Source organism: Mytilus edulis, chromosome 2 (genome assembly GCF_963676685.1).
Source record: "Mytilus edulis chromosome 2, xbMytEdul2.2, whole genome shotgun sequence".
Taxonomy (NCBI): domain Eukaryota; kingdom Metazoa; phylum Mollusca; class Bivalvia; order Mytilida; family Mytilidae; genus Mytilus; species Mytilus edulis.
This window is the reverse complement of record NC_092345.1, coordinates 49,237,019-49,254,469: the sequence shown is the minus strand read 5'-3', so window position 1 is coordinate 49,254,469 and position 17,451 is coordinate 49,237,019. Positions and strand designations below refer to the sequence as shown.

Here is a 17,451-nt window from a genome sequence, read left to right as displayed (position 1 = left end):
AAGTCACTGAAGCATTAATTAACTGAGTTTGGGTGAAATTTTGGGTTGTTAATGTAGTCTTCTGTTTAAACATTTGTCCAACTTTTACCAAACTCTGTGTGATATTGCCAGATCCAGAAATTTTTGTAAGGGGAGGGAACATGCTGACTGCCTAAGAGGGGCCCTGCTCCAGCTTCAGTTATTCCCTATATATTCAACCAAATTTTCCCCACAAACCCTCTAGATTTATGAGCTATTGAAGTTTTGAAAAATGAATGTTATTCAGCAAAATATTTTACCCTGTATCCTAGGAAAAAACCCAAGGAGTTTGAACATCTGGCACAAATTCATGAACCTCACCTTAGTACATCCTTAAGCTAAATTTATCATTCTATTCTTATATTTCCAATATGTTGTAGGAGTTTGGTTGTGATGGACACCACAAATCAGGCCTACAATTTGACAAATGTGGTGTGTGTAATGGTAATGGGAATACTTGTCAGGAACACAGAGGTCATTACAAAGAAGGAACTGCTAATAGTAAGTAAGGATATAATGGAAAGGGAAAACCTGATAGAACATAAGGGCAACAGTGTTTCTATATACCCTTCCACCTATATTTTTGTTTTAATTTGAAACAATTGTATTTGCTACCTCACCTTTGACCTATTACCAACAGAAAGAAATATCATGTGGTGTCCAACCCTCTTGTACATTTTTTCATAGAATGGCGATTAATGTTCAAGTACAGTTCTTATGAACTTTCCTTAAGTTACCAACAAATAGATCAAGACAGGTAGAAGTATTTAGATATCTACATCTACACATCAGCACATTGATGACTATACATCAGCAATGATATGATTAGATAGTTTAATAATACCTAATTTTCATTGCTTACTCAAAAATATTTGATGTGTGTTTTAAATTCATGTATGACTAATATTAAATTTGTATTTCAGAATATGTTACATTTGTAACTGTACCAAAAGGAGCTACAGGCATTGTTATCACAAATTTAAACCAGTTCTGCCATCTAAGTAAGTATATCCTGGTTGTAAACATAGTTTATGTTCTCTTTCGCTATGCTCATACAAACATAAAGATTATCTTAATAATGTGTAAATAAAACAAAAAGCAATGTGGGATGAGAAATTGCACTGATCAGTTTAATAATAAATTATAACAATTCTGTACATCATGGTCTCCAAAAGCTCTGAAAAAAATGGATGACCATCTACAAATACAAAAATTGATCAATCAGAAAGAAAGATAACTCTATTGATATGTATGCAAAATATATGTGTCGATATGATTTGTTAATTATTCTCGACAAGAGAAAAGGTGCAAAATTGAAAGATCTATATGTATAAAAAACAGAATTACTCTAGGCATATGCAAATATATATGTATGATTTTTTTTCTTGGTTTACCTTCATCAGGAATGCTGGAGGATGTACATGATGTATAAGAACTGAAACAGTTGAAGATCTCTATGTCCAGAACGGACCTTAACATAATAGTCAATTCCATCAAAGATGAACATTGCCTGAGGGAGTTGGCAACACCTTTCTGATCTGTTAGACTCATACTTTCTGTCTTCCAATACTTTGAATAAAAAGTTAGGATGCTAACACATGCTTTCTTGTTTTAATAGGTAATAAAAGTATCATAAATAAACCCTGGCTTTTTAAACAAAGAAAGTCATAATTGTCAGCTAATTATTTTCCATTATGTTAAAGTGTAGCTGAATTTTCCTCATACTGAACTATTCCTGTGTGTTTTACAGGTGTACAAGTTAATGGAAAAAGACTGTTCAGTCAGGATGGAAACTCTCAATCCAGTTCAGGAACATATTCAGGCAGTGATGTTGTTGCAAAGTACAGAAGACAAGGTCCAGAAAAGATAGAAATAAATGGCCCATTACCTGCTAGTGTTGAGGCACAGGTAACTAATTCATTACTCCATGATCTGTGTAAACTTCCATGTTAAAACCATTCCCCATTACACTCTACTTTACACCAATCCCAATTACTCTCCACTTTACACCAGATGCTTTACACTATTCCCCTCATCCTCATCAAATCATACGTACAGGATATTGTACAATTCAAAATTTTTAATAATGCAGATTATTTACCAAGATTCAGGATAACAAAGGAATAGGTCCCATAATGCATTAAAATGGCTTCTATTTCTAGCTTCATTTTCAAATAAGGATTTATTGACCAATATCACAATGAATTATAGCTTACACAATGACTATAGGATATATGTCTTTTTGTTGCGAATTAAGAACTAGATTTCCAACATAATGTCACAAATTTTGATTTTTTTTTTTGAAAATGTGATAAATACAGGTAAATTTTCATCTATTTTTTTGGAAGAGAAACAAAGAGTGCATGCTTTGACAAAAATGATCTTATACCAAAATGGTAGTTAAAATTTTAACATATATCTGTCTTGAATATTTAGTTTGTCAAAGCCTGCACTCTAAATTTCCTAGGCCTAAGTTTTGTTGAAATCTAAATAATTTTGTCTTAATTCCACAGAAATCTCTACTTTTTGGCCTATTTGTGTTGTAAATATAAACTCTTAATTAGTAACACTATTCAAAAAATATTTTTTTATTTCATTTACCAGAGTCTTTGGTCTCTTTACACCACACCCTAGACTAATTTATTTTAGAGGTTTTAAATTCATGGCTTTTGGTTGTCTCTACAAAGGTTTGACGGAAAAAAAAGATATACTGTTTTTTAAAAGATCTTTTAATATTTTCATGCAAATTCTGATAAAAAAAAAAAAAAAAAGAATTTGCCTACCTACCTACCCACACCCAGTCATCATGGGTCGGGTTTGGGCAAACTGAAATATTTTTAATTGTGGCCTTATAAGAAAATAATTTCTTAGGTTTTCAGCAGTGGTGCAGAAAAATGTTCCTCACCTTCACCTGTCTTTTTTTAATTTGAAGGTCTGGAGAGATTATGGATCAGGATATGTAGGAACTAGTCCAGATGTAACCTATACATACTACACGCCATCAGGTGGTTCACGATCGGCTTATAAATGGACCAAAACACCAGGATCCTGTAGTCAGACTTGTGGCCATGGTAATTTATGCTTACTAGTTAGGGGCTATTCCATTAAAATGTATGTGGGAGGGTAGGAAGGGACTTTCAAATATCCCTTAAAAAAACCAAGAACCATTATTTTGACAATTTTACATAATGGTAATAGAGGCATACTAAAAAAAGACCCATGACCCACATCCAATAAACTTCCCTTCCTACCTACCCTCCCACGTACATTTTAATGGAATAGCCCTAAAATTATCTATGAAAATGTAGTACATTTTGTAAGATTTGATATAAGGTTCCTGTTATGTTTTGAACCTGTCTTGAGACACCACCCTTCTTACCAGTAACACAGATTCTATCAAGACATTTTGGTGATGGCAAGTTACTTACATCAACGTCCTTTGGTTGGTTGTGGATAGTTTTGGTATGGTAATTATACCACAACTATTTGATTTTATGTGTGAACAATTATTTGTATGTACAAATTTTCTTGTAATTGTCATGCTTAAAGTGAAAGGTAGTAATTTTGAATTGCTATAATCTAAGCTTTTATAACATTTTTCTTTTAAAAGTCTTCTATATTCATAAGAATTAGACATCATTTGAATTAAAACATCCATGGGAGATAACTTAAAATCATATAAAAGACTTTAAAAAAAACTTGGTTATCTCCCATGGAAACTCCTCAACTAGGTATTGTAATTTCACAAATATTTTACTGAATATTAGATGTCTTAACTCAAAATGTGCTTCTTTGTGCATGGAAAAGATAAGAAAATGTAATTCTGGATCTAAACGAAAAATAGTTATGAAACACTGATACGTTCCTACTGCATACCCTAGTATTTTATATTTACAGGGCATTCAATACCAGTGGTAACTTGTGTACAGGTTAACAATAACAAACCAGCTGATGACTTCCATTGTAATTTATTCAGCAAGCCTTCTGAATCTCCAGAAGCTTGTAATGGCAATCCTTGTCCTCCTGGGTAAGTTGAAGTTGAGTCCTTCATAAAACATCAACACATCTACAAAATTGACATCTAGAAGTCAGCAAAAAACAGCCTTCAACAATAGATAGATGTCTATATAATATGTCAAACTCTAATAAATAATAAAAAACATCACATACCTATTTTTCTATGTAACAAAAAATATACAGATATGACAAAAATAGCCACTGATTGGGGAGGGGTGTTAAACTTGGTTTTATTTAAGATCCAATCCCTCCTCTTATAACCTTGATCAGTCAACTACAAAACATGAAATTTGTGAAGAAGAAAAAACTTTAAAAGAATATGCCAACTATAGTAAATATAAAATGTCTATTAACAGTTGGTCTGTTGGTAATTGGGAATCTTGTTCAAGAACATGTGGAGGTGGCATAACACATCGAACAGTTCAGTGTACTGTGTTACAACATGGAAGTCACACGCCTGTAGCTGAAAGTCATTGTAGAGGACAAAGAAAGCCACAGACTTCCAAATCCTGTAATATAACACCTTGTCCAGGGGTATGGAAGGCTACAGATTGGTCTTGTGTAAGTCTACCTAATATGATTACGGAAAATTTCAGAGATGATAAAATGCATGATTTTCTGGGCCAGACCTTTCTGTTAAGGTTATTTTTAGGTTGGATTCTTATCATTAATTCTGATCTTTACATACAAATTTTAACAAGGGGAATAACTTTATGATATATATAAAAATCCTCAAGTTTATAGCAAAAAGAAATTCCATTATTTATTTATCTACTCTTTAATACAGTTTCTTCCATCTTCAAGTCTAGTTATGAATGTTTTTCTTATTTGTATTGAAATACCCTTCTGTCCAAAACAAAGAAAACTATATGCAAGGAGGAACCTAATCTTGTCTTTAATTTTTTGTTGTTTGTGTTGGAATATTTAATGCATCCAAATAATTTTAAAATCCTGGTTTACCAACTCTCATATCCTTCCTATTGTATTGCATTTTAGGAAGGTGTCGTTGGTCGTTAAGCAGCCTAATGACATCTACATGTTATTCCATTAGACAAATCAATACCGGAAAAGGGGAAATAACTCAAATTAACTTGTGTATCACTTTTTCTAAAATGATAATTAACTCAAGAGTTCATTCTATTCCTAGTCCTAATCATTCAAGTCTTGAGTAAATAAACATTTTAGAAAAAAAATTAAGTTAATTAGATCCATTTTCATTTGTTTTTAAATATATAGTTTTTAAAAATATGAATCATTTTCCTTTATTGACAATTTTAGAGTTATTAAAAAAAATACATTCAAGAAGTTTGATTTTTTTTTTAATTAAATATAATGGAATTGATGAAGATGGTTATTGATTTATACTGAAACTAAGTTAATTTGAATTTAAAATTTTGATGCCTATTTGACTGAAATATGCTATTAAATAATTTTCATCTTAGAACCCAAAGAAGTAGATTCTTTCAACAACATTTTCTTTTGTAGTGCTCAAAAACATGTAGTAAAGGTGTAAAATCAAGACAGGTCAAATGTTATGCATCACATGACTCCAGTCAGCCAATAGCAGACAGTAATTGTGTAGCAAATCAGAAACCAGGAGAACAAGAAATGTGTATGGCAAAACCATGTGACACAAGTCTAAGTAAGTCTGCTTTGAGAAATTTTGGTGATCTCCCTTGTCATTCTGTGATGTAAAACTGACTTTTACTCATACATGTTGCACGTGTGACAAAGAAATAACATTTTGAACTGATGTCTTCAAACAGCTATTGGAGCAACGTCTAATCATATCAACATAACCCTCATCTAATGGAATGGAGATTCTGTCAGAATATAATCATTTATGAGTGCAGGGTTCAACACTTAACTTTTAAACAATGAAAGTTTACCTGTTTATGCTAAGTGAAAACCACTTCTGTTATATTTTCCAATTTGCCTACTTATCAGAATAATAAAAACACTTAGGACACAAAGTACAGATCTAAGAGTAAATTCACAGTTACTGAAAGCTAGTACAAAGCCAATTATAACTAATATAAAAAACATGCATCTTAGACTAAAAGATCAATCGGTACACATCCAACATCCAATGGATTTAGTGTAAAGATGTCGATCATTAACAGTTAAGAAAAATAGGATCTTGTACAATGCCAAAATAAAGGTATCCACAGAGAGAGAAGGGGGGGGGGGGGTTGGATGTTCAGAGAGTTTCTGATCCCGAAATCTCAGGCTTAAAAGCAGGAAATCCCTAGGTCCGTAATTTGAAGAAATTTGAATCCTAACATCTCGAAATTCAAAAAAAAGAATTCCCGAAAACCGAAAGGATCAATCCTGATATCCCGAGCTTAAAGACACAGAATCGAAACGTCCCGAATAAGGTCCTGTCCCCCCTGTCATGCATTTTCATATATGGAATTTTTATATATAAAATAAGTTTAATGTTGTATAATTTGTAAAAAATATGTCAAAGTACATTGGATAAAGGACAGCAAAATATCTTAAAGACAAATGTGTGTGAATTTCAGTATCAATTCTTGGTTAAAGGTGTTTATAGATAGAATTTTAATTCTGTAGACTACATGAAATCTTAAGAGTTCATCAAGTTTTAATGTTTTATCTATTGAGCAGTTTGTATATGAACATCTAAATTCATATTTTTGTTAGCTAAAGAGGTTGGAATAACTCCTGTGTCACAACTCACGAAAAAAAAAATATCATAAAAACTTTCCAGCTGTACAAAACAAGATATCAGTGTTATTTATTTTTACTAGATTTTCTATAAGAAAAAAAGACAATGGTTTGTAAGTTAGACTTGATGCAGATATATAGTCATAATGAATTGAACTCTTTAGGTGGATCATCATGTACAGATAAGATAGCTGATTGTCCAGACTATGGGTCACAAGTGTGTACTACTAATGACCAGTGGTCTAAAACTAATTGTAAAGAGTACTGTGGTTTCTGTGTAAAAGATCCTAATAGTAAGTAACCTTTACCACATCTTGATACAGTAGAATGCCTTGGGTGTGTATACCTACCTTAATAATGACTTCAAGGTTCATCTAGCAAGCAAGCTAACTAAAGATATTACCTTTACCTACACACTCAAGGCATTCTGCTGTATATCTAGTAATCATATTTCTGCATGTGACCAATCAAGCTCGAGTTTGCACAAAATAGTCCATAAGTAAATTGGACATATTTTTCTTGATGATATATGAACCTAAAAAGAGATTTTACATGGATTTTCTATTGAATTGTGACACTAAGTCTATTTTGATTAGACTCTGCCAGTTGAACTTTCTTTATTTACTCTTCAAGATATGATATTACAACTAGTAGAGTTTGTGGTAGAATAAAAATGTATATTGCAAAGTCTGTGCATCCATTTGTTTGGATGTCTGTCTATCTCTTTTCTTACTCTGGGTATTTCTCAGTCCATAACTCTTTTTTCATATTACTTGGTGTATGTATTAGAAAAAAATAGACATATGGATAGGAATTTTAATTGTTCAGTTGTTCTATGTATTGAATTAAGTTATGCAGATCAATTCTGTTGCGACAATACTTAAAATACAGACTGAGTGTGGATTTTTTTGTTCACATTACTCATTTCAAGTAATGAAGAATCATTTCATATTTAGTCATATAATGATATAATGTTCATTTCAACATATGCACACACAAAATATCCAGCTAAAATGTTTACTGGCAATTTTGAAACAACATAGATTCTGGAAGCGGTAAATATAAAACCTTTGCAGTATACACACATGTTACATTTTATTCTTTATGTAACAGGATTGTTAAGGCTTTCACAATATTCATTTACTGCTGATAGAAAATATAACAAAAATCTTCTTAATTTGAACTTTTCACCCTGCCAAAGAAATATCCTGCTATCATAACTGGCCTGTCTGCTTTTCTTTGCAATTTCTTTTAAATTCAATGGATTTGAGGTCATTCTGGTATAAACACAAATTTAGTTGTCTGTTGCTAGCAACATTGAGAGAAAAAAGAAATAAAATGTCTAAATGATCAGATTAAAGATATTAGAGAATCTTAATGATACTATAAATTAGGAATTATTTGAGATGTTTTTATTATTGCAAACATTTTGATGGAATACTGGTGTCGATAAAAAATAGAAATTTGCAATTAAAATATTGATAGTACTAATGTCTGCAGCATTTACTGAAATATCATTAATTGATTTATAGATTTTTATGTCCATTCTTCAGAAATCACAATAATAGATGCACAGGAAAATTTCTGAATTATTAAGTCACACAATGAAATGAATTGTAGTTCCCCATACTTCAAGTATCAAAAAGAATAGGAAAGTGTTTTGTAAACTTTTGCCAGTGATGACAACATTCTGTTTCAGATTTTAAGCCTTCCCAATCAGGGAATTGTAAAGATTCATCTGATTGTTCTGGATATGCTGACGATCTCTGTACAGCATATGCTGATTGGGCCAAACAGAACTGTCAGAAAACTTGTAATCTGTGCCCAGTGGAGGTTTGTTCAGGTAAAGGTTTATTTTTTATACTACAGAGTATTCCAACATCCTGCTTTAACCGACACATTTTCATGGTCCCAATATATGCCTATTCTTGCAGAATAAACCAGAGTAATCCAATAGCCTGCTTATCCGACATTTTTTTCTGGTCCCCCAGTGTGTCGGATTAGGCAGGTTACACAGTACATCCATGATATTGTTAATAGAACTAGCATGAAACTTAATGAGAAAAGCAGTGTGTTCTTATCCATAAGGTAAAATTTGATAACCTTATAAGTCTGAACAGCACTGTAAATTTCAATACTTGTAAAGTGTGTGTTCAGTAGTTTTGTGTAAATCAACAGTTCTTATGAACTCTTTTAGTATTTCAAAGTTTACAGAACTGTTAAAACAAACTTTAAATGTGCGATAAGTGGGTTTGTATATAAGGGGTAAAAGTTAGTTTGTGACAACTATCCTGCATCTGCAGAACTTGTAGAACACATCTAAGGTGTGTTAATTGGTTTTTTTTTCTAATCCCAAATGTTCAATGGTAAATATATATATATATATATACAACTCGTCTAAACATCAACCCAACAATGTTAGATCTGTAAATTTGCTTTCGCAAATTTTTGGTTCTTCCCTCGCCGGGATTCGAACCCATGCTACTGTGATATCGTGACACCAAATCGCCTGCACTGCAGCCGTCCCGCTAGACCACACGACCACCTGGGCTCTAAAATAAAGAGCTTTCGCTGGCCGTGTGTTACCTTTCCTCGTCAGTTTTAATCTAGCGGCGTACTACAGTACATGATATAGAAGGCATGAAGATGTTATTGTTACGGATCAGCTAAATTATCTATAGTAAAGGATCCTACAAATATAACATCTTCATGCCTTCTATATCATGTACTGTAGTACACCGCTAGATTAAAACTGACGAGGAAAGGTAACACACGGCCAGCGAAAGCTCTTTATTTGAGAGCCCAGGTGGTCGTGTGGTCTAGCGGAACGGCTGCAGTGCAGGCGATTTGGTGTCACGATATCACAGTAGCATGGGTTCGAATCCCGGCGAGGGAAGAACCAAAAATTTGCGAAAGCAAATTTACAGATCTAACATTGTTGGGTTGATGTTTAGACGAGTTGTATATACATTATGTACACAGCCATGTATCACCATCATTGATGGCGATCCGATGGATACATCTGTTGTAGAGTTGTCACTGACTCAGACGTACTTATATATATATATATATATATATATATCTCAAATGGATTAAACAAACATGTTTGAATTGTTGAATTGTATGTGTTTTAAGGATTTGTCTTGGTCTTACTAAGTACTAGTATTCCATGGAGGAAAATTTTAGTTTTTAAAAGTCCCCTGCCTCTTCAGAAGAATTTTAATTAGCAAGGGAAATCAAGGTTTAATACTACTTTATACAAAAAATATTAAGAAATTTGTTTTATTAAATCTTATTTGATGAACAGACATAACTTTATATTTATTATACAAACAAATTCAAATCTAAAAGTCATGGTTTCTTTTAAAAACAGTACAGCATTGAAAATTGATGTATATGATGCTTGCCACATGATATTTAAAAGCACAGAACAATCACTCAACATATATATGATGATATCCTAAAATTGTTAATTCAAAATGGTGGAATTATGTCAGCAAATGACATACACACACACACCAAGGCCACAATTAAAAATATTTCAGTTTGCCCAAACCCGACCCATGATGACTGGGTGTGGGTAGGTAGGTAGGCAAATTCTTTTTTTTTTTTTAATCAGATTTTGCATGAAAATATTAAAAGATCTTAAAACAGTATATCTTTTTTTTCCGTCAAACGTTTGTAGAGACAACCAAAAGCCATGAATTTAAAACCTCTATAAATAAATTAGTCTACTATATGATTTGTATCCTGAGATGTTTATAACCCTGACAATTGCTAACTGTGTGAAAGGGCTGGTGGATTTATGAAGTGATTTTCAACAGTTCCATCAACACGATGTTTGTGTAAAATAAATATCAGCTGATTATGCATGTTATGTAATGCTTAAATTTGTTAGCAGTTTTTAAATCCTATTTCTATTAAAATAGATTAAATGTCCTAAAATATTTATATGAGTTATTATCTACCATCCTTAGGGAGCTACCATTTGATTTTTATGGGGGGGGCTAGGATGAAATTTGAAAAAGATAGGCAGGACAGGAGTTTTGAGTAAAAAAAAAGGCAGGATGAGACACTTTGCAAAAAAAAAAAGGCAGGATGACAATTTAGGTAAAAAAAGTCAGGATAAACTAATTAAAAAAAAAAGCAGGACCGAATAGAGTGAAAAATAAAAAGGCAGGACAGAGATTACAACTAAAATAAAATGCAGGACAACATTTTTCATCCTAGCCCCCCATAAAAATCAAATGGTAGCTCCCTTAGTTTGTGTCTTTTTTATGTTTTGAAAAAAAAAAATTATATTTTACATTATCACACAGGTAAACTAATTTAGCTATAAATAGATCAAAGCATGTTCTGTAGAATCTCCAAACTAAAAACGTATTTGTTATGATTTTATTTCATTAAATAATCAAGTTTAAATTTTTGAAAATAATCATTATTGATAAAATATAATTGCATAAAATTAACGTTTTCTGAAGACTATTTATTTTTAGGTCATGGTTCTAGAGGCTTCCTCACAAATTTGTATAAAAATCCAATATGGCGTCTATAACATGTTTTTACTTTTGCACATGTGAAAAAAATATTTCTGACAAAAGTCAGATTTCTCTTGTCAAAAGGGATTTATATTTATATTGCAATAAATTATTCAGAAGGAGTTACATTCAGTTAAGATTATATTTCTGATTCTGTGAGCAATTATAGTTTTATCAAATTCTCCCAAACAGCAACGTACCGATCTTGTCTAATGAGACTTGTAAATTTGAACTATTTGAATAAAAGGGCATCTAATTTACATGATAAAGGAAGATTATAATTAAAGACAACAATTTATCAAGCAATAATTCCTTTTTATTCAGTAAAAACAAAATCTTCTTGCAAGATTGTAAATTTGCAACTTCCAGATCCATTTCCTGTCAGAATAACATTGAAAATATTCGATTGCACATGGTTTTGAACAAATCTACCTGAATATTCTTATCAGATATTCGATAACACGATGAAATTAACATTGAGCATATAGGTAAGGGTTTTGCAGTACAGACAACTACAGCGTAAAAAAACTGTGCCACTTCACACATTTTACTTCTTTACGTTCGTTAAATCAGAAGATAAAACAGAGAACTTCGAATATCGATTAACTGCGTCTCTTATACGCTTTCTTTAAATCTTATTCACAGTTACTTTCAAACGCAAAGACGACAAACATTAAGTTTTGTACGATGACGGAGCGGACCCAAAAAAAATCCGAAAAAAAAAATTTCTTCAAAAAAACGTAAAAAAAGAATTTGAGTCGGCGGGTTTATTTTGGATCGGTCGCGTTTGGGCAAACATACAATCTTTTTATTTTGGCCCAAAGCATGAATATTGCCTGGTTTACATTACTAAAAAAAAGAACAAAATTTGCAAAATAAATGGTTCCTCAACAATATTGTGTTCTAATACCAACAGGTAAAAGTCAGGTATTTGCATATAGATTTATTTAAAGGATAGGTAATGGTTTTTTGTCCTTAAATAGTTATCAAAAGTACCAGGATTATAATTTTATACGCCAGACGCGCGTTTCGTCTACATAAGACTCATCAGTGACGCTCAGATCAAAATAGTTAAAAAGCCAAACAAATACAAAGTTGAAGAGCATTGAGGACCCAAAATTCCAAAAAGTTGTGCCAAATACGGCTAAGCTAATCTACTCCTGGGGTAAGCCTTTTAAAAAGAGGGACGACAGATACCAGATCTAGAGGGACAGTCAAACTCATAAATCGAAAATAAACTGACAATGCCATGGCTGAAAATGAAAAAGACAAAAAGACAAACAATAGTTCATTTGACACAACATAAAAAACTAAAGAATAAGCAACACAAAACCCACCAAAAACTAGGGGTGATCTCAGATCCTGCTCCACATGTGGCACTCGTCGTGTTGCTTATGTATAAACAAATCCGGTAAATAGTCTAATTCGGTAGGTCATATTCATGAAAGGGAAGGGGATTGTAGTTACGAAGTAAGGAACAAAATATCCAATATCATTTGTGAGAAGGTTATTTCATAACGGTCAACCAACTCGTTGGGGCGTCCGTAAAATTTACGAAGGGATGATTTTAACTTCACCATTTGGAACTCTTGGTTTAATAGCTTCCTTGTGAGCAACAACCCTCTATCAAGAAAATCATGATAGGAAATGCAAGCATGGGAATATCGTATCAATTGGGAGATATATACCCTGTTACTATTCTATAACTTTCATAGAATGTTATTGCATTTCATTTCAATAGAAACTTTTAACATTACATTACTGTTAAAGTGTTATAACCAAACATCAACTTTTACCATAAAACACTTTGAATTTTTCAGATACCAACTCAGTTGCAGGTGCTGCAACCACTGTTTCTAGAAGCACATGTACAGATGCAATAACTGACTGTGCTGATTATGGGGCCGATGTTTGTACAGCTTACGGGGCCTGGGCCAAAGAAAATTGTCAGAAACATTGTGACTTTTGTAAAGGTAACATTGATATTTTAATTGATAGCTTAGTTTCATTTGATTAGTTGCATTGTTGGGTAATTCTTATATGTCAGTTCAGATTTATTTTCTTATGAAGTGGACCTTTAAGACATTTTTGAAAAGCAAGTGGATATCAATCTATAAGGCACGGTTGAAAGTATGAAAAACTGAGAAAAAAAAACATTGGTCAAAAGTGACAATAGACTATTTTCATATTACCAACTTTTGACTCTGGAGTATTTAGCTTTTCTGCAGGTTACCTACATTATAGTAGAACATTCTGGTACATAATTAAAGATGGGCATCTAAAAAAGTACAACCAAGCTTACAATCAGTGTAATGTGGTGAAAAAATAAACTATTTTATGAAAACTTTATATGACAAAATCATCAGAAGAGATTTACAGTGGATTCATTATTGTTCCTGGGATACCAATTTTTGTGGCTTTCGTTAGTACAGGTGAACAACGAAATTAAATGTTCAACAAATAACCAATTTTCTACAGGCTTTTATGCAGACTTCAGCAAAACCACAAAGTTAAATGTCAACGAACATGTAAGTTTTCCATAATCCACGAAAATTGGTACCCACGAAAATAAATGAATCCACAGTAGATTAAAATTTTTGTTTTCTCTCTGTTAAATATAATTCTAATGCAACAACGTTTGTAATGTTCATTTTGATTGGATAACGTCACTTTCTTACATTGCATCAATTGACAATTGATGCTATGGGACGTACGCGCGATAAAAGGAATTGTAATTAACCAAAATGTTGTGTAACTGTTAAAACACTGATTTTGGATACATGAACCATTGATAAAATAATTCTTAAAAAAATGGCATCAAATACCTAAACTTTTATTTTCTTGAACAGAAACACAGGCTCTGCTTACAACTGCAGCACAGTCAACAGGAACATGTGCAGACAAGATCTCAGACTGTGCCGACTATGGAGCAGATGTGTGTACAGCTTACGGAGAATGGGCAAAAACAAATTGTCAGAAACATTGTGACTTTTGTCTAAGCAAAAAAGGTTGGTGTTAAATTTAGATAGATTTGCATTTCATAGTGAGTGTTTAGAATGTTTAGTGACATCACAATGCACATATTTTTTCTGAAATAAAATGAGTTTTTAAAATTTCGTAGTTAAAAGAATTAATGCAACATTTGAATATGGTTTTAAGTTTAAAAATATGTTCCAAATTTCGTTAAAAATTAGTTTTAGTATAGTATGTTCACAAGCTTTGCAGCACTTTTCACATGCTTTTCATTCTGAGCTAATGTTATTAAATTTTTTAATTCCCATTTTACCAAACTTTCAAATCTATTATTTTTTTTCCAATGTTGAACAGAAACGACCACACTTCCAACAGTACAGGTAGATGACCCTGTATCGTGTACTGATAAAGTACAATGTTCAGAATATGGGGCTAGTGTGTGTACCCAGTATGCAGGATGGTCACATACTAATTGTCCCAAATTCTGCCATTTTTGTTCAGAGGGTAAGATGGCATGAACTTCATAAACGAATATATATCTGTATCTTAAAAAACTCATAATGTATCTTAAGCTAGTTATGAATTTATATATCTTATTATTGTCCTTATAAAATAATGTATGCAAATTTATAGAGCTGTCTATTTTCCTAGATATTGCAATTTGAATGACCTCTTCAAAACATTTTCAGGGCAATTTTTAATGCATACTTTTAAGTGTTCCTGATCATGGAGGATTGATTCCATATTAGAAGAGATTCTGGGTATAAGGTCAAAGTCACAGAAGCTTTATTGTTTTGAATTCTATTTCCCATCCATGATTATTTCTTTTGGAGGGGTCTTTTGTTTGGATAACTGATCCGTTCAGTTCACTATGTTTATTATTAAATGTATACCTTAATTAGGGTCCAAGCGCAAAAAAAAATAATATTATTTTTTAAATACGTTTTTACATAATGAGGTTGGGGAATTAGATTCGTTAGTAGCATTGCTAGTTATTGATACTTTATAGTTGTCAGCATATATATATATATTATAATTATGATGGTAAGTTTGTTGTAATTCTTAGTTGTATGTCACTAGTTATCCAGTCTTATCCATGCTAGACATTGTACACCATTTGTAACTAATGAATATATATACAATGTCTGCTCATACATGACGTATCAGTTTATTTCTTAATATTTCTCTTTATAAGATCTAAATCATATAGGCCAGTATAAATGTTTCATACATTCAAATAGAATTGTATAATTACTGGTAGGTCTAGAAGTTTTTGGCTGGGTTGCCTAATATTTAAAACTATCTCATAGTGCGATAATATCAGATTATAACATGGCATTTTTCATATCGCATGTATTATCAGCCCTAGGTTCAATATCAGCCCAAGAGCCGCATGGTTCGAGGGCTGATAATACATGCAATATGAAAAATGACACGTTATAATTTATTTATCATATGCTTCAACAATGGAGAAAAATAACAGATTCATATATTGATCCTTTTACTTGGTTCCCAAATAGAAGTGCAAAGAGTAAAAAGTTCACGGACGTCGGACCCAAAATTTAGTACATTCGATATGAAATTTTTCTATCATATGCCTCAACAGAGAAGAAAATTATTTTACACAATATACTCTCCAGTATCCAAGTATTTGTTTTGTACACTTTTATTTCACTGAAAACGTAGCATTGAGGTGTATTTTCTGGAATTTGCAGAGTATCACTGGAATGCCATGCGATAACGTTACGGAAAGACATGTAATAACAGTCGTAGCATGTGATAAACTTTTCATATCAGCCCATTAAGCATCAATTTGAAAAATATTGAATTTACATTAATTTAATGCTATTATCATACAGTAAAAAATCATATGTTATTTAGTCTAAGTATATAATGATGAATATTTGGGCAAGGGATATTTTGTTGAATCAACTCTTACTGATTTTAACCTACCGTTAGATGGGTATCACTTCACAGATAGATTGCACACATATAGAAGTTACGGCCTGCTATTATGATTTTTATGCCCCACCTACGATAGTAGAGGGGCATTATGTTTTCTGGTCTGTGGCTCCGTCCGTCTGTGAGTCCGTCCGTTCAGGTTAAAGTTTTTGGTAAAGGTAGTTTTTGATGAAGCTGAAGTCCAATCAACTTGAAACTTAGTAGACTTGTTGCTTATGATATGATCTTTCTAATTTTAAAGCCAAATTAAACTTTTGACCCCAATTTCACGGTCCACTGAACATAGAAAATGAAAGTGGGAGTTTCAGGTTAAAGTTTTTGGTCAAGGTAGTTTTTAGTGAAGCTTAAGTCCAATCAACTTGAAACTTAGTAAACTTGTTGCTTATGATATATTCTTTTTAATTTTGAAGCCAAATTAGACTTTTGACCCCAATTTCACGGTCCACTAAACATAGAAAATGAAAGTGGGAGTTTCAGGTTAAAGTTTTTGGTCAAGGTAGTTTTTGATAAAATTGAAGTCCAATCAACTTGAAACTTAGTACATATGTTCCCTATAGTATAATCTTTCTAATTTTAATACCAAATTAGATTATTACACAATTTCACGGTCCATGGAACATGGAAAAGGATAGTGCGAGTGGGGCATCCGTGTACTTTGGACACATTCTTGTTTTAGCAATATTTGAACATGATGGTACATAATATTGTGTTACCAACACCTTCTACAGCTTGAGATCTAGAACCATGAAATTAAGGAGAAATATTCGACACATATTGATGTTGTGCACTTAATTTTTTCCAGACTTTGAAACAGTAATTTTTCCAAATTTACAAAAGATGGGTCAATTTTTGTAAACAACATCCTACAGTGTGTGTAGTTTTAAGGATCTGAGATCTTTAGGAGGAATAGATCAGATAAATTAATGGTTATTTTTTCCCTGTCTGAGTTGGCAGGTTTTGCATTTGCTTTGTTTTGATATAAATGTTTCAATTCATTTTTATTTCTAAGAAATCCATATACTCATATTCTGTGCCTTCTTTGTAGAAACATGTAAAGACGAGTTGACAGATTGTGCAGATTATGGGAAAAGTGCCTGTACAGACTATGGAGATTGGGCAAAAAAGAATTGTCAGAACTTTTGTGGTTTTTGTGGAGCCAGAAGAAAACGTATGATATATCATGTTGAAAATAAGATTTTTTAATGAATATGACCTTCAGATGTTGTTTTGTCCTAGACGAGTGCAGCAAAGTTTT

General features: G+C 32.3%; 1 protein-coding gene across 4 annotated transcripts in view; it reads left to right on the top strand.

Annotated features, from left to right (window-relative positions):
• Positions 1-17,451, top strand: part of LOC139512359 (A disintegrin and metalloproteinase with thrombospondin motifs 16-like) — a 44,367-nt gene that overhangs the window by 24,494 nt on the left and 2,422 nt on the right. For 2 of the 4 annotated variants that reach the window (XM_071299935.1, XM_071299936.1), the window contains exons 16-28: positions 399-519; positions 942-1,019; positions 1,769-1,926; positions 2,951-3,089; positions 3,916-4,045; positions 4,392-4,596; positions 5,521-5,677; positions 6,888-7,016; positions 8,423-8,566; positions 13,082-13,234; positions 14,111-14,269; positions 14,589-14,738; positions 17,242-17,364. In XM_071299935.1, the coding sequence (XP_071156036.1) occupies positions 399-519; positions 942-1,019; positions 1,769-1,926; positions 2,951-3,089; positions 3,916-4,045; positions 4,392-4,596; positions 5,521-5,677; positions 6,888-7,016; positions 8,423-8,566; positions 13,082-13,234; positions 14,111-14,269; positions 14,589-14,738; positions 17,242-17,364 (1,846 nt within the window). The remainder of the gene's footprint in view (positions 1-398; positions 520-941; positions 1,020-1,768; positions 1,927-2,950; positions 3,090-3,915; positions 4,046-4,391; positions 4,597-5,520; positions 5,678-6,887; positions 7,017-8,422; positions 8,567-13,081; positions 13,235-14,110; positions 14,270-14,588; positions 14,739-17,241; positions 17,365-17,451) is intronic. The other 2 variants (XM_071299938.1, XM_071299937.1) reach the window with 1 other exon arrangement.